The following is a 26,934-nucleotide window of genomic DNA, read 5'->3' as shown; positions in this document are numbered from 1 at the left end:
GACCCTGCCTCCTCTTTCTTTTAGGTCATGGTTCTCAACTTCGGTAAAATGAAAGGCTTTTCTAACCTCTGGAGATGATCATTTATTTCCATAGAAAGAAGTGGATTTGAGTTTTTACCCTACAAATTTTTTTAAAAGATTTTATTTATTTATTTGACAGAGAGAGAGAGAGAGAGCATAAGCAGGGGGAGCAGCAGGCAGAGGGAGAGGGAGAAGCAGGCTTCCTGCCAAGCAGGGAACCTGATGCGGGACTTGATCCCAGGACCCCAGGCTTATGACCTGAGCCAAAGGCAGATGCTTAACAACTGAGCCACCCAGGCGCTCCTTCCTACACATTTTTACTACAGGCTATGTGTTTCTGCCCCTATGACATGTTCCATGCAATGAAAAGATCAGGCCAATGTCTTTATTTTTGTGCTCACTGACTTCTTCCATTTTTCCATCAGTGTCCTAAAATCGCATAGATACAAAAAAATGAACACCAGATAGACACTGGCTGTGGGAAGTGGGCACCAAATCTGTGAAACATGGAGGTTTCTACCTCTGCTCCCAAGACCGGCACCTCTTGCCTTGATGCACACTGCTGGTCCATACTGACAAGGCCTCTGCCCTCCAGTGAACCCGTGTGAAGCTTGGACACATGATCCACAAACACATCTTATTTCCCAAAGACCTGTCATCTGTTTTCAGATTTAGGAAGAGCCACATAACAATAGCCCTGTTACTCGATCTTGAAGTTTCTGCGGCGGAAGGCAGCCCGTGTTCTTGAAGAACCTAAGATAGACGAGGCTGCTTCAGGATGGCACCCAGGGAGCTGAGTGTCAGGTGTAGGAAGGCCTTACCCGTGTGCTGCTCACAGCGGGGTACACCTTTTGTCTGTGTCACGAGGACCGGGGCCTCCTGAGGGCGAGGTGAGGGGACTGTTTATCCGGAGTCCGGAGGCCTTCCCCTTGGTGGGCCAGATACTGTTTACCTTGGACCGCACCCCCCGCCCCCCCCACCCCCAGATGACTATGGTGTTTACTACTTAGGAGCACCTCATAGCACCTAGGAGCCGCACGGACTGTTCTCCTAGGCTGGCTCCGGCCTCCGGAAGTCTATACATGAAGTTAGGTTCAGTCAAACTCACACACACACACTGTACCATCAAATACTGATGACTTTTCAAGGTGTGTTTACTGTTTACATTTGGGGCCTTTGTCTCTTTTGTCATGAGGGTCGTTCACAGTCTTCTGGTATATCAGTACAGTCACATCCTGACGACGAGCAATTTCTAGAAAGCTCTGGGAGGAAAGCTCTTTCCAGAAGGCAGGGAGACCTGGCCCACCATGGAGGTGTAGACAAGCACCTACTGTGCGCGCAGCCTCCGGCCTGTCGAGCTGGTTGGTTGACGAGGCGTCGTGGCCTTGAGACACATGCTCCGATTATCTGTCCTTCCCACTGTTTTTTTTCCCGGGGACCGACGGACGGCTCCAGTAAGGTGCCCGTAGACCCCGTGGAAAGCAGAAATGAGCCTATCTTCCTGACACTAGTTTGCTCGTGTCATGGGCATTCCCTTGCCTCCCTCCCCTGAGCTCCTCCAGTACCCTGAATCTTTGGGGTCCTGCGCTGGAGTTGTATGGGTTCTTCTGTGGAGATTAGATGCAAGGTGCAGAGGTTGGGAATTCAAACAAACAAACAAACAAACAAAAAACAACGGAGGATGTGGGTTAGGAGTACCAGAGAGTGTGACTCCCGTCCTTAATACGCTCAGGGCTCACGGGAATGCCGCCCGCACGGGCGAAAGAGTGAAGAGTGCCCTTCGCCAAGTGCTAGTCGTGGGACGGGCTGAAAACTGGTCTCATTGACAACAGTAACAACAGCAGCAGCTTTGCCACACAGAACCCTTTCCCACCACAGCGGCCAGCCTCGCCTTATAGGTGCAAAAGTCCCCTCCGTGATCCACAACCTGGATAATCTATTTATAGGAACCTTGTGGCTGGTCTGTTAGCAAAGACTCGAGCCCTGGTGGTGATGAATTTGGGCATTTTCCAAATTGTAAGGCAGACTTGGTGTATGGGCAACTGCTGGTTTCATTTAGCAGAAAGGGGAAGCAGAGAGAGGGAGAGAAAAGGGTATCCTCACTGCCCCCAAGCCAGGGCCTAGCTAGAGGCCAGAATCTTCAGGAAGCTCAGGGTCCCTAGAGAGAGGGAGACGCTTCTGTAGCCTAGGAATTTCAGCACGAGGCAGCCCTACAGCGGGGCTGGCAGCCGTGGAGGTGCTGACATGCTCTGAGCCCACCCAGAGCCTGCGAGAGGCAGAGGACTGATGCTGGTGCTAGATGGGGCCTTGGAGGTCACCCAAGTCTGAGCACCTGTTTTACAGATGAGGAAATGGAGGCCCAGAGAGGGGAGATGCCTGCCCACCCAGTGTCGCCCGGGGAGTCCATGTTAGGTAGACCAACAGAGCTCTCATTCTGAGCAATGGAAAGCAACAAGGATGAGCCCAGGGTGCGCGTTCCTCTTTCTTTTCCGGCTGGGCTTGTGATGCTGTTTAAATGTCCTTTTCTTATTTCAAGAGTGCATTCTCTCTCTTAAACAATTAATGCATCCTTGCCAACCTTTTGCCACTGCCGCCTCTTCAAACCCAGAGGAGCTGAGAGTTCCAGGCCAGCCAAGAGAGGTACCTGAGAGGCCCCCAGCCAACGGGCTTAGCTCTCAGGATCAGCCTGAACACGGCAGAGAAGCTTCTGGGGTCTCTGTGCTGCCTCTGGGGGAGAAATGGCCAGAGGCCCCCGCCCTGGTGGTCCCCTGCCATTCCCAGCATCGCCCCATCTGCGAACCATCTTCTCCAACAGGAGGCCCTCAGGGGCCCCACCAGGAGTGGGGACCCAAACCAGGGGCTGGGGTCAAGGGGGGTCTGGCCTTTCCAAAGCCCACCTCCCCTGGATGTCTCCAGATGGAGTCTGGGGTTGTCAAGCCTGTCCAGGAGAGCTGCCCCGGGGAGCCAGGGCACCGTGGAGGTGAGGCCACCGACCCAGGCACCCTGGGTCTGACAGGCCAGCGTGTGTCCTACACACCTGGGGCTGCCATCGAGCCTGATGGCCCCAGGAAGATCACATGCCAGCCTTCGGAGACAGAACCTGAGGACGCAGAGGCAAGTCGCCATGGCTTGGGGCCGCTGGAGCACCAGCTTGTGGGAGACCTGCACAAGGAGGGGCCCCCTCTGAAGGGGGACCATGGCAAAGAGAGGCAGAGGGGCAAGGATGTCGACGAAGACCGCGATGTGGACGAGTCCTCGCCCCAGGACTCCCCTCCCTCCCAGGTCTCCCCAGGTCTTCAGAGCTCCCCCACCCGAGGTGGGCCACCCCACCACCCCGCAGTTTCCAGAGGAGCCACTGGCTTCCCCGGTTTCCCAGCCGAGGGTGCCATCTACCTCCCTGTCGATTTCCTCTCCGACGTCTCCACAGAGATCAAGGCCTCAGAGCCCCATGGGCCCAGCGCAGGGCCCACAGTGGAAGGTCAGGACACGCCCCCCGAGTTCACCTTCCACGTGGAAATCAAAGCCAACGTGCAGAAGGAACAGGGACAGTCAGAGCTGGATTTGGAAGGGACTGCCCTCCCAGGGCCCCCCGGAGAGGAGCAAGAACCCCAGGGCCCTTCTGGGGGAGAGGACACAAAAAAGACTGACCTTCCAGAACCCTCTGGAAAGCAGCCTGCCACTGTTCTGCCAGGGAAGCCCGTCAGCCGGGTCCCTCAACTCAAAGGTCTGTGTCTTTAGCTCCTTCGCTCCTCCCTGGCGATCTCGTGTGGCACTGGGCTGCGGGCACTGCCACTGAGCTTCCGGCCCCTCCTTGACTCCCGCTGCTTCTGAGGTTCCTCGGGAGTCACTGAAGCCGCCCCGCCGGACACTGCCGCTCACCCTCCCACAGCCGCCTCCTGCCCTCAGGCTCCAGTAGCACGTGCTCCTTTCATGCTTGCCCGCCATGCTGCATGTCACCAACACCCCACCCAGCGCTGTCCACCCTGTCCATTTCTCTGGCCCCCCGAAGGACCCACGATGGTCCATCAGCCCACAGGTGGCTGGTGTGCTGCCCTCCACAGAGCGGATAACAGCTGATCTGCTTTTGAGGGCTGATTATGGGCCGTACAGTCATTGTCCAGAACCCTCCTGACCCTTCCAAGAGGGTATAATTAGCCCCACTTTGCACACGGGGAAGCAGGCTCAGAGAGATAAAGTCACTGGCTGAACGTCACCAGGTAGTAAGTGACAGAGCTCCATTCAGAATCTGGGTGGGTCTGCTCTGAAAGTCACACTCTTCCCTGTTCAGCACAGTGCCTTCCAGAAGGTTCTGAAGGGTGCCCTCCACGCCCAGAGACACAAAGGGCATGAGCCTGCCTTCTGCTGCTCTTGTCTGTGGACAACACATCGCATGCGGCAGATGACACAGAAACGAGCATTTGAGGATAGCCCAGAGCCCAAGCTGAGCCTTCGGCCCAACAGCCCCCTACCCCGTCTGCCCTGTCTTGCAGCAGGGGAGATGACGAGCAAAAACAAAACGTTCCTGTCTGAATCTTCTCTTCCTCCCTTGGGGGAGCCTGGGAACCCCTGTGCTGGGATGGCAGGGGCCTCAGGAGCACAGCAGCCCTTCGGGAGCTGGGGAGGTGGTAGGGGAGGTTTCCCCCGTGTTGGCATCTCTGTCAGGAAGACAAGGAGGCCAGCGGAGGCCTCGGGTGCATTCATACATTTAGGACATCTAGTGTGTTGGAATTATTCGCAGGGCTCAGAAATCCCTCACTTGAGTGGCCAATTGCAAACATCTCTTACAGTGTTGTGAGATTTTACTTTCAAGAGAACTTTGAAATGTATGTAAAAGAACTTTATGTATAAAATTCAGGCCCTGAAAAATTCCTGTACTCTCCTATTTTAAAATATCCTAAATTCCAAAATAGTAGGAGAAAAATAACTGTGACTTGGCAAATTATAATAGTGTTTCCTGAAGTGGTGTTTTATTGAATACTGGCTATTGATAGATGTGTCCAGGGGAAAAGGAGTTCTGTGGTCCAATAAGTTTGGAAAAAAACAGGCAAAGCGAAGCTACGCAAGGTTTGCTGCAGCAGGACTTGTCAGAGCCTTTAATATTCTAATGCACATTATGACCCTCTGAGAAAGACACAGAGTACAGATTTCCCAAATTTACTTGACCTGACCTGCTAACATCTCCCGGAAGAGGACTTGTTCAGGAGTACCCAATCTGGGAAATGCGTATCTGGCAGATGCTTCTCTTGTGACCCAGAGGGTGATGGTTGATTTGAGCAAAAGACGTGAATCGGGTCCATCTGGGGCTCTTATTAAAATGCATATTCGGAAGCCCTACCTTGAGCTTACAGAGTCTCAGGTGGACCCAGGGATCTGTGTTTTCTCAACTCGTCCTAGTGGTTCTGCTGTGTGGGACTGTGTGACAGTGTCTGGGCTAGACCATCAATCCAGGTCACTCCAGAAATCCAGTCTCCGGCAGCCAGCAGGAAGCTCCAGGAGACCCCATTGACCTTTCAGCAGGGGGAGTATGGTACTGAGACCAAGGACGAAAGTCTATAATCAGCAAAGAATGTCATCAGAAGGGAAGGATGAGTGCCTTTCTAGACACGAAAGTCGCCAGCCATTTGATCCTAAATTCCAGAGATGACCTGTAGAATGTTTGACGATAACTAGTCTGTAGCTAATTTGGGGAATCGATAAAGATTAGTCCCCGTGGGAGGGCCCGTAGATGGCAAGAAGACCCTTTCCGGCTGGTCATGGGTGGACCAGGCTTGTCGAGGGCAGGGCTGCTGGGGCTGGAGACCATAGCCGCCCTCCCCGCAGCCATTAGAGAGGGACAAGATCCAGGAAGACACTTCACTCACCCTGACCCTTGGGGGACAGCACGAGTAAGGGATCCTGCAGGGGGTCGGAGCATAGCTGAGCTGCCCTGGGTGTGCCCAAGGTTCTCCAAATGCCCCTCCTTGGAGTGGGGTTGGTGTCCCCTGGGAGAGGCAGACCCTGGAAGAGACAAGGAAGGAGCCTATGAGAGATGAGGTCTGCACTGTCTGCCTTCCCTGATCACCCCGTCACCCGCGTGTGCCTGGAAGAGTTTTCACTGCGTCCCCTCTGCATGTCCCCACCCTTGGCCAGCCTGCTGCCCCCTCTTGTCAGGGTACGCCAAGCAATGACCCCAGTGTGCTGTGTGGATACTAAAAAGGAGAGACAGATTCAAGGGGGGAAAAAAATCCACTGGGTTTCCACCCAGCCCAGCCGAGCAGAACACACTGTACCAATCCCGGGACATCAGCGCAACCGCATCCTGCTCTTTCCAGGAGCTCTGCAAGCAGGTGTAACATACAATCTCATTTTATGTCTTATCAGCTCGCATGGTCAGTAAAGGCAAAGATGGGACTGGACCCGAGGACAAAAAAGCCAAGGTAAGCTGACAAAAACCACAAACCTCCGCCAGCGTCAAGTTTATTAAGAAGCCGTGCTTATCTGACGTGGGGAGCCTCGGTCACCAAAGGATGACTGTCATTTAAAAAATGCTTTGTGTTTTCATGCAAACTGTCAAAATTCCAGCATTTATCTACTTTGATGTTTATGCCAGGGAAGGGCGGTCAGCAGGTGAATGAATTCATGCTCCTAATTGCAATTCCGTTAGCGTAGTTGAAACAAGACGTTCATCGTAAACAAAGATACACTTAAATTTTCTGCAATGAAGTTTGAATTTTGCACTTCTTAAACTTGCCACTGCAGATCCAGGCTCTGAGCATGTATGTACACATACATACTTAAGGTGTAGAGAAAATACCATTTATTCAGGTGGCTGAGGGAACATTGATCAAGGAAGCGACCTCTAACCTAAGGTGGAGGGTTCTGGGAAAGCCCTAAAAGAGGAGACCTACGAGGCAGATGGGGAAGGAAATGTGAAGGAGAGTTGCTGAGGCAGCACTGGGAACAGCATTCCGAGGAGCAGGAACAGCACAGCAAAGCCCAGACACGTGAAGAGATGATACATGTTCTGAGAATTCTAGGCAGGTGGGTTGGTTGCTGTGGAGCTCCAAGTGGTGCCGGTGTGCTGGTGTACGGTGGGAAGGACAGTGGGGGAGGGAAAGCGGATACACGCCTCAAATGCTCAGTGGACAAGTGGGCAGCAGTGCAGTAGACGCCATCTTGAAATCTTGCCAAGGCGCCAGTTTGACACAAGCTTTAGTCAGACGTCAAAAACCAACCTGAGGTATGGTGAATGGAGCCCCTGCTCCCACCAAAAGCGCCTCCAGAACGGTGTGGGCTTTCTCAGTGCTTCCTGTCAGCTGTAGTTTCCTCCCATAATGACTGTGCCTCCTCGAAAATTCTCCTGTAACTGCGCAGTAGAGTTTCCCCAGGAAAATCCCTCTGTGGTGCTAGATGAAGACCTATTTTCTGTAAAGGCATCTAAAATATCCAATATAAATCCTGCCCGGAACATCTGGGTCTGAATCCATCCCAGAGCCCTGGTGGGGTCCTCAGAGGCAGAGGGTAGCTCCAGGAGTTGGGGAGCATGTGTGGTGCCTCCCCTCTAGGAGGTCAGGGTTTGCCATCATAAGACCTGGTGAGGCAGCCCGAGGGTCCTGCGTGGACCCGGGCAGCTGGGCCCTAGGGACGCGAAGCCATGGCAAGAGCTGCTGGCCAGTCGTGCCCCACGTCAGGGGGGCCCCAACCTCAGGCATGCATGTATTCCATTCATTCATTCACGTGCACACATGGGAACAACATCCCTGTCCCGGACAGCGAATGATCTGGTCTTGCACGACCCTGGGCCAGGTAGGGAGTGCTGCCAGCAGAAGGGGGCCTGTGCACCTGGGGGAGGAGGAGTACCCACCCCCAAATTTTATCATCACCAGTTCCAAGACTGGTGTCCTGGGTCCATCCCCTCACACCTTTCCCCACCCCCTGGGCCCTCTTCCTTGCCGAGGCTGGCCACACAGAGGGCCCCCACCATTCTGGTGGGGTATCTGAGGACAACGAAGAAACAAACCCAAGGTCCTCACTTGGTAGCTCTGACTCCCTCTTGGAAATACCTCTGGACTAGGCCTCTCGGTCTTAGGCCTGAAGGTGTGACCCCCTTTCTCCTCCTCCCAACACACCCCCTCCACCAGGGCCAGTTAGGACAGACCATGAGTCCCAACCATTGTCCATCACTTTCCCCCTCCTCGAAGGGGCAGCTCCGTCTCTGAGGCCATCCAGCCCCACGCCCTCTTGTTGGGCTACCTCACCCAGGCTCTTTCATTAGGTAGAATGTGTTCAAGACTGAACATTGGCCAGATTAGGATTTAACAGGTAGTGTGAAAGGTTAGTTTTGTTTGAGACTTTAACCAGAAAGTGTGTGTGTGTATGTGTTGTGTGTGTGTGTGCATGTGCACATGTAACCTGAGGTATAAGGCAGAATCATTAAGACTTGGGATAGGCGCAATCCTGCTGTTAGCAAGTGTGAGACTCTCAATGTGGCAGAAGAAGGCCAAGAGTTAGCAGGCCAGCATGAGTTCCTCAGCTGCAATTTAGCAGAAAGTGGGGCCCTGCTGACCCATGACACCCTGAGGATGTTTTCTTGAAAAACATCCTAAGAATCCTATGCTTTGGTGATCTCCATGAGCTCTTTGGGTGTGAAAAACCTTAAACCAGTAGTCTCCAAAGTGGCAGGGGTGCAGCACCAGAAGATCTAAAGGGCCAAAGAACATTCTAGAACTATCAATTTTTTCTCCCCACCTTTCTTTTAAAAGATCTGCCATACGTAAGTTTTATGAGGTACATGGTGTGTTGGCATCGTAGCATGTGTATTTAACTGATAAATTACTACCAGGACGTTAAGAGCGTGTAGCCACTCTCGGTCCTTAGGGATCAGAAGGACGGATGAGGGTGCGCAATCCAGACAGTTTGGAGATCACTGCTTAAACCATTGCCTGCCTTGTTTATTTTTAGTTGCTGTCCTTTTTCAGTTTGTTCCCCTCCCCCATGTGCTGACTTTTATTTTGATTTTATTTATGTTTGTGTTTAAGACATCCACACCTTCCTCTGCTAAAACCCTGAAACCTAGGCCTTGCCTTAGCCCCAAACGCCCCACTCCTGGTAGCTCAGACCCTTTGATCAAACCCTCCAGCCCTGCTGTGTGCCCAGAGTCATCTTCCTCTCCTAAACACGTCTCTTCTGTCACACCCCGAACTGGCAGTTCTGGAGCAAAGGAGATGAAAGTCAAGGTAAGGAAACCACCTTTGAAAAGAATCAGGCTGTTCAAGTATGGTTTTCAAATGGATGCTGTTTTTAGCCACAAAGACCTTCCTTCAGAGAAACTCTTACCTAGAAGCACCACGTAGAACAGTGAGCTTTCTGGTAAACCGGGACAAGGGGGGGCGTGGCACTTTTTTTTTTTTTCCCCCAGCTGAGCTGACCTTAGTCCCCTGTAGCACCCGACAGGGCCCAGTTTTTGAAAAAAAAAAAAAAAAAAAAAAAAAAAAAAAATCACCACCCTAACTGGGCGTGCTTCTAGAGCGCCCCCTTGTGGGTTGGGTACAGGGCCACCACGCAGAGTCTGTCCTGCAAGGGCTCTCCTGACCCCACCTTGAACCATCCTGTGATCTTTGGTGAATGTCAGTTTCTTTTTTGAGTTTGTGTTATGTGTCAAGGTCAAACCCAGTGACTGTTCCCAGTCAGTAGACGGCTTGCACATCGGCTCTTGACCGTTGGGCACTTTGCTAATTGGCACCAGTGTTCACCCCGCCAAGGGCTCTTAGCGTGCTCAGGAGTCACGGAAGCCTAAGGGTTGTTTGGGACAGAACAGAAGAATGACCTAGCTCTGTTGGTACCCAAGGTCAGGTTCATCAGTGTCCCCCAGGGGCCTCTGGTGAAACCAACCGCGATGAGTCCGGTGAATCTCTGTGGAGGGTCGGAGAATGGCTGTCCACAACGGGAATGTCCTGCCTGCCCATGAGCCCCAGGCCGGTGATGAGCTTGTTTGTCCTTCTAAGCTCTATGACCTTTTTATAAAACACAACAGCACCCCTCCTGCGGAATGCTCACCTGCGCTCTTCTTCCAGGAGCACTCAGAGGTCAGGGCGCTGGGCGCCTGGGTGGAGCTGGGGGTTCGTGTGCCCGCAGACCCCTGACATCAAGGAAGACGTTTGTGACATCTAGCAGGGAAAGGGTCACCCCAGTCTTAGCCTCGTTTTGAGTCAAGGAGGTTGAGTGGGGCTCGCATGGACTGCAGGTGAGTCACCTTTCCCAGAGGTGAACACCACAATACCATGCTTCGGTTGACAGGGGGCAGACGGTAAGACCGGAACGAAGATCGCCACCCCGCGGGGAGCGGCCCCTCCAGGCCAGAAGGGCCAGGCCAACGCCACCAGGATCCCAGCGAAAACCACGCCCTCCCCAAAGACCCCGCCGGGCACCGGTAAGACAAATGTTCTCTGGACACTATGTCAGGGGCAGCTGTCGGTGGGTGCCGTCCTCATCTTGGAAGGCCCCTGGCGGTGGGTCACTGCCAGTCACGGATGGCACACAGACACCTGCAGCTCACTGAGCACCTGAGTGCTCATTTTCTTTCTAAGCCTTTGGACAGTTTTCCAAGGTCGATATTGAATCCCCACTTTTGAGCAATGACAAGATCAAGGCCTTAAAAATGTGCACGTATAAGTCTAAACGACTCACTTCAAGCATGAGGAGAATGCAGGCGTGGGACTAACTAAACGGCAGGAGATGGGGTGCTCTGAGTTTCTCTGACCCCAAGCCCGGGTCGGGGGTGTCCCCTCGTGGCGGCTCTGTGTCTCTGGAAACAGAGCAGCAGCCCAGTTGGGTCCCCATGGGTGACCTCACACCAGCTGTGGCCCCAGCTCAGCTGGACTTGCTGGAGTGGGCCCTTTGGCAGCCCCGAGCCCTCGGCTGGGCGCCTGTGTGCTGCCCTATCCCCCCAGTGCTCTGGAAAGTCAAGCTTAGTTAGTTCTGAGTCCTGAGCAGGCTTCCGTGGAGCAAATCTGCTCCCAGTGGCACTAGAAAGAATAGTTACCCTCTTTGGGTTTGAGAGACAGCCCGGCTGAGCTCCTCTCCCTCTACTTCCCCGGGGGCCCTGTCCTGGGGCACAGGGACTCGGGGCATCTGGCCTGCCTTGGCTTTGGGCCGGTGCCCGGGGTTCTGAGGACTTTGCACAGGCCTAGAGAAGCCGGCACTGATTCTGGGGTCTCTCTGCTGGGCGGGGGGCCCCAGGGGGACAGCTCAGAGCCCTCTATCTTATCTGCATGCGGTGATGTTTGCCTCCTTTGCCCTGGGGTGCTTCCTGCAGGGGTGCTCAGCTCACCAACGCCCCCTGGGTGGCTTGTTCTGTCGATAATTCATACGGCATAAGGTTAATTCACAGAATTGGGATTGGATTTTATACACGACTCTCATCCTGCTTTTCTTCCCTTGGCATCAAGCCCGTTGACTCACACAACTCACAGCCCTGGGAATGAGAATGTGCCTTTCTCTTTGGGCCTTACCTGCATTTGGGTGGCAGCTTGTGGGTGGGACTGACCTCTGCGGGCCACCTCGACCTGTGTCCTGCCACCGGGAGGGGTCGGGACCCCTGCTCCCCGAACACACTCCTTGCCTCGCTCGGCTCTGCTCCACAGCCTGGCTGGTGCCCGCAGCATGATTGACGATTTCACGGAGGCCCCGTTTAAGCTTGGTTATAATGAGGCTCCCTGTGGATTTTTCTTTTTAAGCTACCAAGCAAGTGCAGAGAAAACCACCCCCTGCGGGGGCCAAATCTGAGCGAGGTAATTGGGGGGCTGCTTCTCTCCGTGGGCGCTCGCTGTTCGTGCGTGGCTGTCCGTTGGCCTAGGTTTTGAGAGCGGAGATGACCCGCTTCTTGAACCTGAACGTGGAACCCTCCGAATTCCTGCTCCGCGTTTTGTGGCTTAAGCAGATGCATTGGTCTGACGGACCTTTCTGTTTGCGTGTGTTCTCAGGAGCCTGGGCCGAGGCTCTGAGGGTGCAGGAAGCACGGACATGTGAAGTTCCCACTGACATTTATTAATGAGGGCTGTGAGCGCTGCCCTCCACACTGGATGCTTGCCCTCAGGTCAGCCCTGTGAGCTGTGGCCACTCTCCCCATGGTCCAGATGAGGATGCAGCCTTAGGAGGCTGAGGGGCTCATCCAGGGTCAGTCTGCCATTAAGTGGCACAGAAGGGATTTGCAGCCACCCCCCCCCCAAGTCGCAGTGGTCAGCCTTTGTGCCTGGAGGCAGGAGCAGGGGTGCGGGGGGATGAGCCTGGGGCGGGGGGCTGAGCCTGGCGCGGAGGACCTGTCCGTCATTTCTCCGATGTGGAAAAGGAGGAAAAGCTTGGTTTGTCCCGTTGCCACAGAGCTTGATGACCTTAGGGACATCCCACAGACGTGGAAACTCAAACTAAAAATGGCAGGACTTCCCCTTCCTCCTGATGAGAGAAATTGCCTTTTCGCTGCTGGCCCGCACTTCCAGCCAAGAGCTGCCCTTCTCCGGGGTGGGGTCTGCAGGTCCTGGTTTGGGACACATGGTTCCCAGGGCAGGGGCTGAGTCTTGGGGAAAGAGCAGCCCCAGCAGCTTCCTCGCAGTGGGGAAAGGTGCATGGATCACCGTGCATCGGCATAGGGGGCAGGGAGTTCTTGGAGAGGGCAGGGCAGGCAGCACAAGGTGGCATGGCTTGTCGGGAGAGCTGGGGACAGGGGCACACAGGGCAGGCATCCTGTTCTGGAGCCCACGTACCGCAGAGGGGTTGGGGAGGCTGCACAGGGCCTGCTGCGAAAGGGCCCTGGAACTTGCTAAAAGGGTCTAATAGACCCAGGCAAGGGTGGCCCCTGGTCCTGTCACCATGTCACCCCTATTCAAGGAAAAGCCACAGAGGATGGCACTAGAGTTTTTCAGAGCACATCTGCATGCATCCGTGCCAGGCCTCCCTCCCCACGGGCATGGTCGTTATTCCCACGTTCCAGCTGGGGCGCGGAAGCTCGGAGAGGGAAGGTGACTTGTCTGAGACCACACAGCTAGCTGGACCTAGTCTCTTGACCCCAGGGCCATGGCGCAGAGCTGGTCCCTTCTGGAAAGGGTACCCGCCGGTCCTTGGTGACGGCGCGATTTCCCCCCTGGGAGACAGGGAGTCTCTGTCCCTAGGAGACAAGGCCTGGAAGAAGAGAGAAAGCTCTAGAAATGAGGTCAAGGGCAGCCTCCTGCTGGCTCAGTGCAACCTCCCACCTCGTTCCCACCTGCCTAATCAGCCCTGGGTCCGAGAGTGGGCCCTCGGGACAGGCAGCCCCCAGGGTCTTTTCTGCCTCCCCCCACCCCACCCCAAGCGCGGGCCTCACCGCCTCCTGTCTCTCCAGGTGAATCGGGGAAATCTGGGGATCGTAGCGGCTACAGCAGCCCCGGCTCCCCAGGCACTCCTGGCAGCCGCTCCCGCACCCCGTCCCTGCCAACCCCGCCCACCCGGGAGCCCAAGAAGGTGGCTGTGGTCCGCACTCCACCCAAGTCGCCGTCTTCGGCCAAGAGCCGCCTGCAGACCGCCCCCGTCCCCATGCCAGACCTGAAGAATGTCAGATCCAAGATTGGCTCCACGGAAAACCTGAAACACCAGCCAGGAGGCGGGAAGGTAAGGGCGCGCGGGCAGGGGCTGGCCCCAGGACGCCGGCGGCAGAGGCGGGCAGTGCCCCTGCCCACACCCGTCCCCTCACACCCCGGTCCCTCCCAGATCTCTTCAAGGAAAGGCAGCTCTGGCTCAGTTCTGTGTTGGGGTCACCACCACACTGTGAGTGCCCTGCTCAGGGGACAGAAAGCACTGGTTCTTTCCTTCCCCGTGTGAGCCCCTGCTGACCGGACAGTCCCTCTGATTATGAGGTTTGTTGTCTCTCTGTGACCTGGGGCACCCACAGAGGTTCCCCATCCTGTCTCGTGTTTAGAACATGACACGACCAATCTGTAGGTGAGTCTCTCTGGCGTTCGTTGGACATTGCTCTAAGTTAACGTTCTCTCTAATCCTCAATTCTGGGGGAATCTGGGGTGCCCTTTTGAACAACTGGTTCTTTGGGGCGTGGGCACTCATGAAATCTTTGGTTTCCCTAATGGTGGAGAAACGTGAACTTCCAAAGGCCTAAGGTGGTGGGAGGTGGGGACTGATTGGACCCCCAGCTCCTCCTCCTCTTGTCCCCTGCCCCCCATTGTAGAAGCTTTGTAGAAGCTTCCCAAGGCTGACATAGAGAAGACCACAGGCGGGGCAGCTCATGTAACAGAAGTGTATTTCCTCACTGTTCTGGAGGCCAGAAGGCCAAGATCAGGGTATTGGCAGGGCTGGGGTTTTTTTGTTGTTGTTTTTGTTTTGTTTTGTTTTGTTTTTTGAGGTCCCTCTGCTTGGCGTGTAGATGGCAGCCTTCTTGTGTCTCATGTGGGCTTTTCTCTGGGTGCCCCTCTGTCCTAGTCTCCCCTTCCTAGAAGAACCCTGTCATACTAGATGGAGGCCCAGCTCGTGAAAGGTCCTATCTCCAAATACGGTCCCATTCTGAGGCACTGGGAGTTAAGACATCAGCATATGAATTTGGGGGGACACAGTGCAACCCTAAACAACCTGCCCCCCACCCCGTACTGGTGGCGGGGGTGGGGAAGGGAGAAGAGGTGGCTTGTGTACAGGGGACCAGGACTCAGCTGTTGGGAGCACTGATGTGTTGGGCCTCCTGGGCTTGGGCCGTCTGGGCACCTGTGATCCTCCTGCTGTGCTGGGGGGACGTTACAGAACCCAGAGCCAGCATTTCTCTTTTCAGTCAGAGCTACTGGTCTCCCCCCACAGCGTGGGCCATTGGCACTATTGATGTCCCTCTTGGCTGGGACCTGGGTCACCATGAAGGGACGGTGTCTCAGGGCTTTCTGTCTATGTTGGTGCCTTAACTGAAACCCTGAGCTTTGCTCCCTGCGGAGCCTCAGGGCCTCCCCCCAGCCTCCCCCATCCTTGGGGTCCCAAAGAGTCCTGCCCAGCTGGGAGGTCTGGGTGCGTCTCCGGGTAGAGCCCCAGGGCTCATGGCCACTGGTCTGTGGTCCCCGGGATTGGTGCTAGACCCGTGTTTATTTTTCTGTGGTGTTTGCCTTGGCTGTTCCTTGTAAAGATGCCTGCATCCTTCCAGAAGGGGCTCTGGGGCAGCTGGGGTGTTCGCTTGAAGTTGACCCCTCTGTGAAGCTTTATAGACAGAGGGTTGACGAGGGGATGGGTTGTTCCCACGGGTGTCTGCACATCTCTCTCAGTGCCATGAGTGTCCCGCGTGTGCTGTTTCCATAGCATAGAGGGACCGCTGGCCCCTAGTGGTGGAAAAGGGAAAACAACCCCTCCCCCCACAGCCAGCTCTGCACCTATGAGAAGATTGTGGGGCTGCGACCAGTGTCTCAGGACAACAATGACTGCAAGAGAGAAACTCACCATCAGCAAACCACCCCCCGCCCGCCGCCTGCGGGCTATCACACACCACCAAACACCCACCTCTTCCTGCCAGCCACAGCCACACCCCCATCAGCCCAGGCTGCACCCCCCAAGCCCTGAGTTCCTCTAAGGTTGGCATGGAAAGCGTGGGTGTCCCTGGCCCTGTTCCAACAGTTCGGCACAGACCCCAGTGCCGGGGCGGAGCATTTCCCACTGAGGACTCTTCTGGGGCCAGAATCTGCCCTTTGCACCCAGAGCTGCCCACCTATGGGGGAGGAGTCCGGATGGGGGCAGCGACCTGAGGCTCTGGGTGGCCCAGTCCCCCCTCCTTAAGACCTCACCGTGCTGGGCGCAGACCTATGGCCTCACAATACTGGAGGGGTTCAAGGGGAGAAGAACACTTTATCTGGGGCTCCGTGGGGTAGGACTCAGGGAAGTGGCCTAGGGAGGAGGAACAGCTTCCCTTAAATCCCATGGAGAACCTAGAAAATTGTTGGAAACAAAGAAAACCTCAGCCATAACGAAGAGGAACACTAATCTCTAGGGAAAACGAGGAGCCAGGAAACAGGAAAGAAGGCACATGGGATCCGTGGGGATGGCTTTCAAAACGCCTGGACTAAAGGTTTCCGGAGCTTTCCTTGAGATCGTTGGGGCCCTGGGGCCTCCCGTGGGGCCTGCCAGACAGTAAGGGCTCAGTGGGAGCCTATTTCGACCGCAAAAGGGCCGGCACTGTGAGTCTGACGAGTACTGTGACCCCCTGCATAGGTGGTCCCCTGAAGGAGGAGAAGCATGAGGGTCCAGTTTGAAAAACCTGCAGAGACTGAAAATACCCAGGATGGACATAGATCAGTGACTGGGGGAAAAAAAATGTAAAACATCTGTGTTCTGCTTTGTACTTTGCTCTGTTTTCATGATTTGCTACTATGAGCAGGTGTTGCTTGAAGATTCCAGAACAGAATTATTTTTAAAGGAAAATAAAGATAGTCACTTGGCCACTTGAACAGAATCAGCTGAATCCACCAAAGGCTGGGGGAGAAGGCAAGGCAGGCCAGCACCGCAGACCCGTGTGCCTGCTCCCAGGGGCAGTGGCTCTCCTTCCCCTGAGAATCGGGTGGGGGCTTGGTGGAGGGAGGTAGGAGATTCTTGTAAAAATCCTGGTGCCACAGCCTTCCCCAGGCCCATTAGACTCTCCCAGGAGCCTCCCCAGGTGTTCTCAATGTGCAGTCCCTGCTGAGACCTGGATTCTCACCTGCTGGCTCTGACCTCGACCCCTCCTAGGGTCTCCTGTGCTTCGCAGATCTGAGGACTGAGCACAGAGGGAACCACAGGGGTTCCAGGGACCATCCTGAGTGGGAGAGAGATGGAGCTCACTTGGGGCCAAGGCCGCCTGGTCAGAACTGGGGTGGAGCCTATGGCTCTGAGGATGTCCAGAGCAGTCCTGCGATGCTAGGGCCCCAGGCAGGGCAGAAACCAACCCAGAGAGCCAAAGGATTCCCCCTCCGTCCTCCAGAGCTTTGGGCTGCAATATTCCAGGTGGCCACAGGATGGCAGCAGAACGCTGTGTCTGTCTCCACGCGAGGAGCACTGAAGACTGTATTTTTAAAATTCGTTATATTTAGCAACAGGGTCCCAGTTCTCTCGTAAAAAGCACACAGAACATTTACGTGAAGTCAGTTAAGTCCGTTTGTACCTGGGATAGCCTGCCTCTCCTGGATCAGGGCCAGGGATTCAGCTGAACCTGAGCTGAGGGGCGCGGCCCTGCAGAACCAGGCTGGGACCCTTCCCTGGGACAGCCCTGTAACTCCCAGGCCCTCCGGGCACCTCTCCCTGTGCACAGCATCTGTATCTCTCAACAACCTTGTGTAAATCCCATCATATTAAGATGCACCCCGTACCTCGACTCTAGGGGTGCCAGGCTGGGCCCAGCCAGCACCAGGCCGTGTTGGAGACAGGCTTTGCCAGGGACAACTGGTGGACACTGGGCCAGACTGGGAGCTCCTGGGGGGAGGCCTGGGCCATCTGGAGCATCTTGAGAGCTCTGAGCCCGCACTGAGTCAGATCAAGGCCTGGGGAGCATTTGGCACAGCTTCAGGTCCTCAAGGAAATGGACAAAACCAAAGGGAGCTTCTCTTCCTGCCCGCCCCACCTCAGCCTCTCCTCCTGATCAACCCTGACTGCAGGAATTTCTCCCTTGACTGTGAGCCCCCTGAATCAAAGTTTGGAGATTTGAAAACATTGTTCTTTCCTTTGATGAGGATTCTCAGTGTCTGCCCAGAGCCGAGGCTTAACATCCTACATGTTGCTGTAGCAGAGAAATTAAGTTTCTGGATTTCAGTTTCATAAAGCCAAACCTTTTAGCTCCCTTCTGAAAATCTAACACTTCATAATGGGTGTTGACTTAGTTTGACGACTAACAGTAATTCAGGTCTTCTTTGTAAATATCCTTATGTCTACTGCCAAATCCCACAAAAAAAAAAAAAAAAGTTGCCCTTTTTGTGGGATTGGAACGAGAAGAAGCCACATTAAAAAAAAGTCTATGTACGTTGCAGATCTTGTTGCTTAATATTTGGTGAATTTCTTAAATGGATTAGTTCAGAAAACAAGGTTATCTTTGTTGCAAAACTGGTAAGTTTTCTTTGTCAGATAAGGAGGGTTATGGAACTCCTCATGGTCCCTGTTTTGCCTTGACTCAGAGTTCAAGGTAGTTAGTGATCCGTCTCATCGTCAGTCTTGAGGACCTCTCCTCCTTTGACTATTACCCTCTTAATTTTGTTGTATTAGTACTTTGTGTGTTTGTGTGTGTGTGTTTTCTAATACTAGACAGCCCCAGTGCCTTTTGTGAAAGCAAGCAAGTCTGCTTCTGGGACTCAACCAGTGGAAAGGGAGGAGCAAACCATGATGTAAACCCTTCTGTGGGGACAGAAGGCGTTCGGGTCCCACTCCTTAAATCTTAAAATCTGAGCGTGGCATGAGCTAATTCAGAGACGCTGTGCCGAGGGGAGGCAGCGAGTCCTTGAGAAGCTGTGTGAGAAACCCTGTTCCGCTTGCTGTTCCCGCTCCTGCCCGGGCTGAGCCCTACATCTCCTCCCCGGCAGGAGAGAGGGTCCCAGAGAGAGGGTCGTTGGTACTTGGTGTTTGAGACACCCAGCTCGAGGACAGCTGGGGTGAAGTGTTGTTGTCACGTAGGTAGCCTGTAGTGAGGTCTTGATGTGAGAAGGTCGCTGAACCCCTCCGGGCCTCCGATGGTCTCCTCATCACCAAGTTAGGGGCATGGCAGGTGAGGAAGATGATGTGGAATTAGATATTTACCCAACCGCTAAATGAGGAGTGGTTTTTACATTTAAAAACCAGAGAAGAGGGGCACCTGGGAGGCTCAGTCAGTCAAACATCTGACTTTTGATGTTGCCTCAGGTCATGGTCTGAGGGTCATGAGCTCGAGCCCTGTGTTGGGCTCCAGGTTGGACAGGGAGCCTGCTTCCGATTCTCTCTCCCCCTCTCTTAAAAAATAAGTAAGTAGGGGCACCTGGGTGGCTCAGCGGGTTGACCTCTGCCTTCAGCTCAGGTCATGATCTCAGGGTCCTGGGATCGAGCCTGGCATCAGACTCTCTGCTCAGCAGGGAGCCTGCTTCCCCCTCCTCTCTGCCTCTCTGCCTGCTTGTGATCTCTATCAAAAAAATAAATAGGGAGCGCCTGTGTGGCTCAGAGGGTTAACCCTCTGCCTTCAGCTCGGGTCATGATCTCAGGGTCTTGGGATCGAGCCCCACATCGGGCTCTCTGCTCAGCAGGGAGCCTGCTTCCTCCTCTCTCTCTGCCTGCCTCTCTGCCTACTTGTGATCTCTGTCGGTCAAATAAATAAATAAAATCTTTAAAAAAATAAAAAAAATAAAATCCTTAAAAAAAATAAAAAACAGAAGAAATGACAAAGCCTAAATTTATAAACATTTGTAGAAAAATATACACCTACCAGCAAAAAGGGGGCAAAAGGACTTCATAATAATAATTTTTTTTAATGCAGAATAAACCAAAAATGCAGTCCCATTTATTTTAGTCAAAGAAAGCAAACCAAGTCTTTAAGTGTCCGACACTGGCAGTCGTGTGGCAAAACTGACTTTTTCCATGGTGCTCATGGGGTAAATTACGACACTTTTAGAAAGCCTCTTGGAGAGTTATTCTGAGAATTTTTAGAATACTTATAACTTTGACCCAGAAATTCTTCTTCTGGGACTCTGCTATGAAAATAATCCATCCTATGGAAAGAAGTCCTTGCAGAAAGATGTTCGTGGTGAAACTGTTTTTGTCATTTAAAATAAATATCTGGTCATACAGATGTCACAAAATGGAATATGACATATTTAAAATAATGTTTTTCATAACTGTAGATAAGACAAATGCTTAGAAGGTGATGCTACTTATGTAAATAAGACCCTTTAAATGTAGTTTTATTTATAGATCTGTGACTTCAAGGGAACAGAATGAAGAGTTGATTGTTATTGGGTTAGGGTAATGAGAAAAATGTTTTGTTTTTTTGCTTTTTTTAACCTGTTTTTCAAAATCATAATGTTTTGTTACTTTTCTAATGAAAAAAACAAAACATAGCTTTTTATTTTAAAGGAACATAGAAGAGAATGAAAAAGTGGGCAGATGCGTGTGCTTACCGGGTGTTTAGAGCCAGACCAGTAAGGTTAGGGAAAAAAACGGGATGGGGTCCAAGAGAAGCTTACTCTGTTTTTATTTTGGCAGGCTAAGGACATCTAAAAATGATAAACATGATCTGCTACCACTGTAATTTAATAATAATTTAATAAAGGAAAGGCCATTTGAACACCAAAAAGTAGGATGGGCAGATTTTGCCATTGTGTCCTGGTTTCCTCATTTTGAGGAGGACCTTGAGGGCTGGCTCTGGCTCTGGGGTCAGGGTTTTGGGACCCTTCTCCCCCGAAAAGCCAGGCCGGGACTCTGCAACACCCCACCCCCCCACCCCACCCCCGGCCACAGCCACCCTCGTGGGTCCCAAGTCCCCGGAGCAGCGGCCCCAGCCTGGCTGACGTTCCCAAAGGCCACATTGAAGAGGTTGGTGCCATTTCATGAATTCCAGAGAACAACTGGTTCTTACTGGGGAGCTCCCGCTCTCCAGCTGGTGGCTGTTCTCTGCGCAGAACAGAAGCAAAGGGAACCAGAAGAGAAGCACACGGTTTCCCAGCAGGGAGTGAGCCAGGGATGAAGATGTTACCACCGCTCCGGCCCACCAGATTCTCCTCTCTGCCACGGTTGTCAGTGTATTTTAGTTTTTAGACAAATTGAGTAAAAATCAGTCACCACTGAAATGGTGGTGTCTCGTACAAAGGGAGGCCGGGATTTGTCTCTCTCCGCAGAGCCCTCTGTGTCCTCCCTGCCATTCTCACACCTAGCTGAGCGTCCCAACGAAGCCCCGGGCGAGCTTTCCAGAAGCACAGAGACCAAGATGCTAATTCTTGGTCCGGGTGGGGTAAAAAATATCTGTAGGTGAATCCAGTGCCTCCCAGCCTTGAGGACAGGCACAGAGAGCTCTCGAGAATGTTCAGGCAGGCCTGGTGGGTGTGTGAATGAGGACACGGATGGGACTTTCTCTTTTATTTATTCATTCAGTCACATAATTGAGCACATCTCACTCCATCCCAGCCTGGAGGACACTGGGCTGGGGTTTATAGGTCTCCGACGTGCTGGGGGGGATGCGAATCACCTCCAGGTGGACGTGCTTTCTAGGCCCAGCGTTGCCAGGTGGAGCCCAGCACTCGCAGTTCTGGAAAGCCTTCCCGGGGCAGCTCCCCTGGGAAGGCCTGACTCAGGCCTCCTGCCCTCAGCCTGGCGCCGCCTCTCCCGGCCACGGCCATGGAGCCGGCGGGGGGAGGACAGTAGCACCGGCGGGGGGTGCTGGGCGTGGTGTGTCACTCATCCTTTTCTCTGGCTATCAAAGGTGCAGATAATTAATAAGAAGCTGGATCTTAGCAACGTCCAGTCCAAGTGTGGCTCAAAGGATAATATCAAACACGTGCCAGGAGGCGGCAGTGTGAGTACTTTCACACTTTCCCCGCACCCCACTGCCGTTTGTAAGAGGCAGCGTGGGTGTAGACGCTCGCGAGACATTGCAGAGAATAAACCATCCCCCGGTTCAGGGTCAGCCTGTGTCCCCGGTACCCGTGGCCCGGGCTCCCCACACTGTGCCCACTGTTCTGGGGGGCCTGGGCTGCCCCAGCACTGGTGCAGGCTGCCGGGGCGGTAAAGGGCAGATGACCCAGCTCCTCTCTGTCCCAGACCAGAGACCGGGTCCTTACCCTGTAACACCCTGGGGGGCGGGGGCGCCACCCACCATCCAGCACAGGTCCTTGGACGCCCCACAGCCCGCGGGAGGTTGGGCCGAAGGTGGTGGCACCCAAGTCTGGGCTCGGTCCCCTCCTCCCCTGTGACGGTGGCAGGTTCACCTTGACAGCCCCGGGGACAGCTGACCTGCCTGGGCTGACAAGCAGATGCAGCGTCTTCCTGTCCTGCCTCGGGCCACAAGACGTGCGTCTAGTCTCTGTTAATGTTTGCACCTCGCATTTGCAAGGGATGAGCAGGTCCCCAAGCCTGGGCCCGGGCTACAAACAGCCCCACCCCTGGCTGAGCCATCAGGTGTAAAAGAGCAGAAAAACGTGCCCCAGGGGACCCTGCCTGAGGCGGGCAGGCGTTGCCAGAAAAACACAGCTTTGCACCCTTTTAAGTTTGGCTTCCTCCAAATGTCCTGGTGGCACCGGAGTCCCCAGTGGGTGAGGGCCTGAGATCTGGGGCTGGCATCCTCACTGCTCACCCACCCACTCTGTCAACTCTGCCGACCCCCTCCAGCCTCTTGGTGGCCACACACAGTAGGGGCGTCCGGAGGAAGGGCACCCCTTCTCCCCGGCCCCCTCCCCTGCCTCTGGGTTGGCTGGCAGCCAACCTTTAAACCCATCTCAGCGGGAGGCCCCAGCCCCTTTGAGGTCCCCCCTCCCCGGGTCGGGGGGACAGTTCCGAGAGCAGGGATCTCACTCCGGGCTGGTGGAGCCTGGGGGATGGTGGTAGCCCCTGGCCAGCTCTCTCTCCAGAACATACCCAGCCCGGGCCGCACCCCTGTGTCCAGCAAACTGCCCCCCCACCCCGAGGTTTATTCTTGCAATGTGCCGCTGTCCCCACCCTGAGCACCCGGACCCCGCCGCTGGTCCCAGGACTAGCGTGTGCTTCCCACCGCTGCTGCATGATGCTTCGGTAACGCTTCCTCACCGGTGTCTGCTCCGTGTCCCCTCTGTGTCCCTGGTCCTTGCGCTCTGGTCCCATTGCTCCCAGAAGCCAAAGGATGGTGTGGGGACTGCCCACGCCCCTGGGCTCCAGGTGGCAGATTTGACTCCTGGATTGCTGGCGTTGCTGCAGACGTGGGCTCTGGCCCGGGGAGGAAGGCTCTCTGGTGTGACACCAGTCTGGTCAGCTGGTGGCGGGTGTGCGGGGACAGCCAAGGCTGTGGGGTCCAGGGGGCCGCAGACAGCAGACCGCTCCTCCGGGCGTGAGTTCTGGGGAGACTGTAGCTTCCCACAGCTGCTGGCCGTGCCCAGGACCTCAGGGGCCTTGCTGGGGGGCACCCCCTGTCTGACCTGCGCTCTCTGCCCGCCTGCGGCTCACCTGTAGGAGCTGGCAGAGAGCCCAGGACTTCTCAGGCTGGCCCTGAGCGCTGGTTTGTGGTAAGGGCTTCACAGAAATCTCTTCTCCTGGTGGACGGTGGCTGGGGGGCTCCAAGCAGCTTCCTGTGTTCTGGCGGCGTTAGACGGCTGGCCCGGGCCCCCACCTCTGGCCGGCTGCCCTCCCTTCCTGAGCCTGGTGGTGACTTCCCAGCAGGCAGACCCCGCTCCTTGTCCATGTCGGGACCCTCCCCACCTCCTGGCTGGCTCTGGACTCCTCTCCCAGGCCTGGCCTCCTCCCTCTCTTGGCCTCCAGTCTGCCTGGCCTGGCCTCCTGCCCTCAAGCAGTCCTTTCCCTCTGCCCGTCCAGGTTCCTCCGCCTCCCTGCCCCCCTGTTCCCTGGTCCAGGCCGGGAGGAGCTCCTTCCCAGCCTCTCGGCGCCCTGTGCAGCACGCGCCGTCTCCCAGACCTGACTCCCTCAGAATCGTTCCTTCCCCCCGGGCTCACCCTCCCAGGTGTGGCTGCCACCCTGTGCCCACCCCCAGCCTCACTCTGCATACCCCACACAAGCCAGGGGCACCTGTCAGCCCCGCTCAACTCGCCATCAATAAATGGCAAATGCCAACACGATTTTCATTCACGAAAATAATTTGGAATCATTCCAGATGATTTAGACAGAAGTAGATCTTTTTTTTCTTCTGGTTCTCTGGCTCCAGGCCATCTCTCACCTGGGTCACCCCAGGGGCAAGGAGTGGGAGGCAACTCCCCACTCCATGGTGACTGGCCTTTTGTACCCACAGGTGACCTCACACTGGTGGCTGCTGGCAGCTTTAGGAAGTGTCCATCAGTGACCATCCAGGGATCCCCTCTCCCCCGCCATGGCTATTGGGGGTGCTGTGGGCGTGTCCCCTCCAGGGAACTGTGCCTTGAGCTGGGACTGGTGGCTCACTCAGGGGCTGTCACCCCCTCTGGAGGGCAAGCCACATGCTGGGCCTTCAGCTGATTCTGAGGAGCCCTGAGGCCTCCCCTACCTGTGTGTGTCCCAGCGGGTTGTTCTGTGCCGCCTGGCCATCTCCTATCGCTTTGCTCCCTGGGCTACAGAACTCAAATGTCCAGGACACTGTGTGCCCAGGTGCCAGCCGGCTCTGGGTCCTGCTTGCTGACTGTCAACGCTCCCACTTCTGTGCTGGGATTTGTGGGAGGCTGTCTTGGGAGCAAGCCCCACACCGAGCCTGCTCTGCCCAGTCCTCTCTGAGGCCCAGCCACCAGCAGACCCAGCTTCCTTGCTTTTGCAACAAGATTTTCTAAATGTCGCACACACGGATCGTGCAGATCCCTTCTGCTTTGTCCCCACTTACTGTGGTGTCTGTGTCACGTCAGGGAAGAATGACTCTTTGAAACCAGCGGTGTGGGCTCTGCCCCATGACAGAGGCTCCCTGTGTCCTCCTGAGGGACGAGGGCACTCCGGTCCCACTGTTATTTTGTGAAGACACGGCTCCCCCAGCGTGGGGCAGGGTTGGCAGAAGTCCGAAGATGCAGCTTCCCACCATGATGAGGGGTGTGTTCCTCGTGGCGCCAGGAAGCATGGTCCCAGCAGGGCCCGATCTGCCGGACTCAGCTGCTTCTCAGGGTGTGCTGCCCACAGTGAAATCATCCCGTTTTATTCTTTGTCTCTCGCTCATCGTCTCTCACTCCAGGTGCAGATAGTGTACAAGCCAGTGGACCTGAGCAAGGTGACCTCCAAGTGCGGCTCATTAGGCAACATCCATCATAAGCCAGGTAGCCCCTGCAGAAGGCAGAAAGGTCGGGGATGGGGGCAGGACTGGCTGGGGGGGGCCTTCTCCTGAAGTGGCTGGGAGGGATGGAGGGGATGGGCTGGCCAGGGGGGCATTGGAAGTGGAACTTTCTGGGCCCCGGGAGGGGCAGCTGCCCTGTCTCGCTCCTGCACGGGGTGCTGTGCTGGCCAAGGCAACGCGAGGAGGGAGGGCAGAGGTTGGTCCTGAACCCCAGCTCGTGGTTCTCTAAACAGGTGCACATAGGGCCTCTGGAGCTGGGGGAGGGCCTGATCTGGCTCCCGGAGGCTGGCTTGTTTGGTCCCCAGCCCACGTGGGGGGCCACTTCACCAGCCATTGCCATGCTCCCGCTGTAACTCTGTTTGAACAGAAAGTACTGTTGGGGCTCTGCCATGCTTGCCTTTCTCCTCCCCGTCCCACACCATGTAGAAGCCAGAGTTAGTAGCCGTAGATCTCTCTGCGATGGTGGGACTGTTCTAGACCTGCTCTGTCCCGTATGGTAGCCACCAACCACGTGTGGCTGTTGAGCCCTGGAAACGTGGCTAGTGCATTTGACGAAATGAACAATTTTTTAAAATTAAAATGTAAGTAGCTACACGTGGCCGATGGCTACCATCTTGCCCAGCGCTGATGTAGACTCTAACTCCTGCCTGGGAGTCCAGAGTGAGGGCTTCTGCCTTAAGCCCGATTCAGAGGGACATCGTTGCTTGAAGCGTTCCCGTGGGGAGGGAAGGCCGGCAGACACGTGGTCTGGACTGTGTCGCATTGGTTTCTGGCTTCCCTGGGACATGCCGTGGGGGTTTCGTCTCTCCCGGTGAAACCCATTCCTCGCCTGGGGCCACCATCCTCCCATTCTGGGAGCAGCTTTCTCAGGTGGCTTTATCCTTTCTCCAGAAAGGAATGGCATTCGTCACTTCCCCAGGCCGTGTCCCCCATGCTTGGGCTCGGCCCTGAGCATCCGAGGAAAGAGAAGGGTCCGGGCCCTGGCTCGGTTAGAATGCATTTCGCCATTTAGTTTCATTCAGAGCTTGTGCCTTTCGGGACGTTGGCATAGAAAGACTTCACTCTCTGCAAGCTTAGAGTCCGGAACCGCTCCTCCCGGACTGAGCTGTCCGTGACCTGTGCGGTAACAAAGGAGGAAGCGTTTGTTGAGCGAATATTGGATGCCCATCGTGATGAGAGAAATGCAGCAAGCTGTCCTCAGGCCCTTTGGAAGGGCTTACCTGGGCCCCAAGCACCTTCTAAATGAAGGGTAGTCCTACCCCCTCGGAGAGGCGGGCGTCTCCCCAGCATCACGAGCTCTGCCCTCCTTCAAGGCGCCGTGCCCCATGTGCCTTGTTTCAGGAGGCGGCCAGGTGGAAGTCAAGTCGGAGAAGCTGGACTTCAAGGACAGAGTCCAGTCGAAGATTGGGTCCCTGGACAACATTACCCATGTCCCTGGCGGAGGGAATAAAAAGGTAAGCAGGGGCAGGGCAGGGAGGAGGCTGCACTTGGATATGGCCGTGAACGCTTTCGCAGCCTGGTCCTGTTCTCCAGAGGAGGAAAGCCGAGGGGCCTGTCTTGGCTTGATGGGGATTCTCAGCCAGATTTGATGTCCCCCTGCCCTCCCCCCAGACTCTGATGGGTCTCAGGGGCCACCTGGGCACCTGGAGTTTCGAAAGCTCCCAGGGGATTTGTCCGTGCCCTTGAAGGTGAGAGCCGCTGGGCTCGGTGACAGCAGTTGGCCGGTGGCTGGCAAACATCCGCGCAAGGAGGCAGCGGCCCCAGAGCCCGCCCCAGCGCACCACAAACAAGGCATAACCTAATTTTCTAAATGGGTCACTAGGCAGTTAGAGCAAAACAATGCTGCTGAAATCCAGGTTCCTGCAGAGCACCTGCCTGTCTGGCACAGAAACATCCACGGGGAGGCTGCTGGCCCGAGATCTCGGCGATCCCCGCAGTTTCTCAAGTCTCCGGGACTCACTGTGTGAGCGTGGGGGAGGGTGACACGAGGATGCGTGTGGCCCTGAGCAGGCTTCTGCTGGGGGCGTCAC

General features: G+C 55.2%; 1 protein-coding gene across 18 annotated transcripts in view; it reads left to right on the top strand.

The window, feature by feature from the left end:
* The window catches only part of MAPT (microtubule associated protein tau), a 94,250-nt gene that overhangs the window by 64,392 nt on the left and 2,924 nt on the right, over positions 1-26,934 (top strand). For 3 of the 18 annotated variants that reach the window (XM_047706631.1, XM_047706632.1, XM_047706629.1), the window contains 9 exons: positions 3,449-3,745; positions 6,382-6,437; positions 9,039-9,236; positions 10,297-10,429; positions 11,736-11,789; positions 13,373-13,638; positions 21,401-21,493; positions 24,806-24,887; positions 26,246-26,358. In XM_047706631.1, the coding sequence (XP_047562587.1) occupies positions 3,449-3,745; positions 6,382-6,437; positions 9,039-9,236; positions 10,297-10,429; positions 11,736-11,789; positions 13,373-13,638; positions 21,401-21,493; positions 24,806-24,887; positions 26,246-26,358 (1,292 nt within the window). Of the gene's footprint in view, positions 1-2,629; positions 3,746-6,381; positions 6,438-9,038; positions 9,237-10,296; positions 10,430-11,735; positions 11,790-13,366; positions 13,639-21,400; positions 21,494-24,805; positions 24,888-26,245; positions 26,359-26,934 lie in introns of all 18 variants that reach the window. The other 15 variants (XM_047706635.1, XM_047706634.1, XM_047706636.1 and 12 more) reach the window with 8 other exon arrangements.

The sequence above is a fragment of the Lutra lutra genome, chromosome 16 (assembly GCF_902655055.1).
Source record: "Lutra lutra chromosome 16, mLutLut1.2, whole genome shotgun sequence".
Taxonomy (NCBI): Eukaryota; Metazoa; Chordata; class Mammalia; order Carnivora; family Mustelidae; genus Lutra; species Lutra lutra.
The sequence above is the reverse complement of the archived record's forward strand: the minus strand, read 5'-3'. Positions and strand labels throughout refer to the sequence as shown.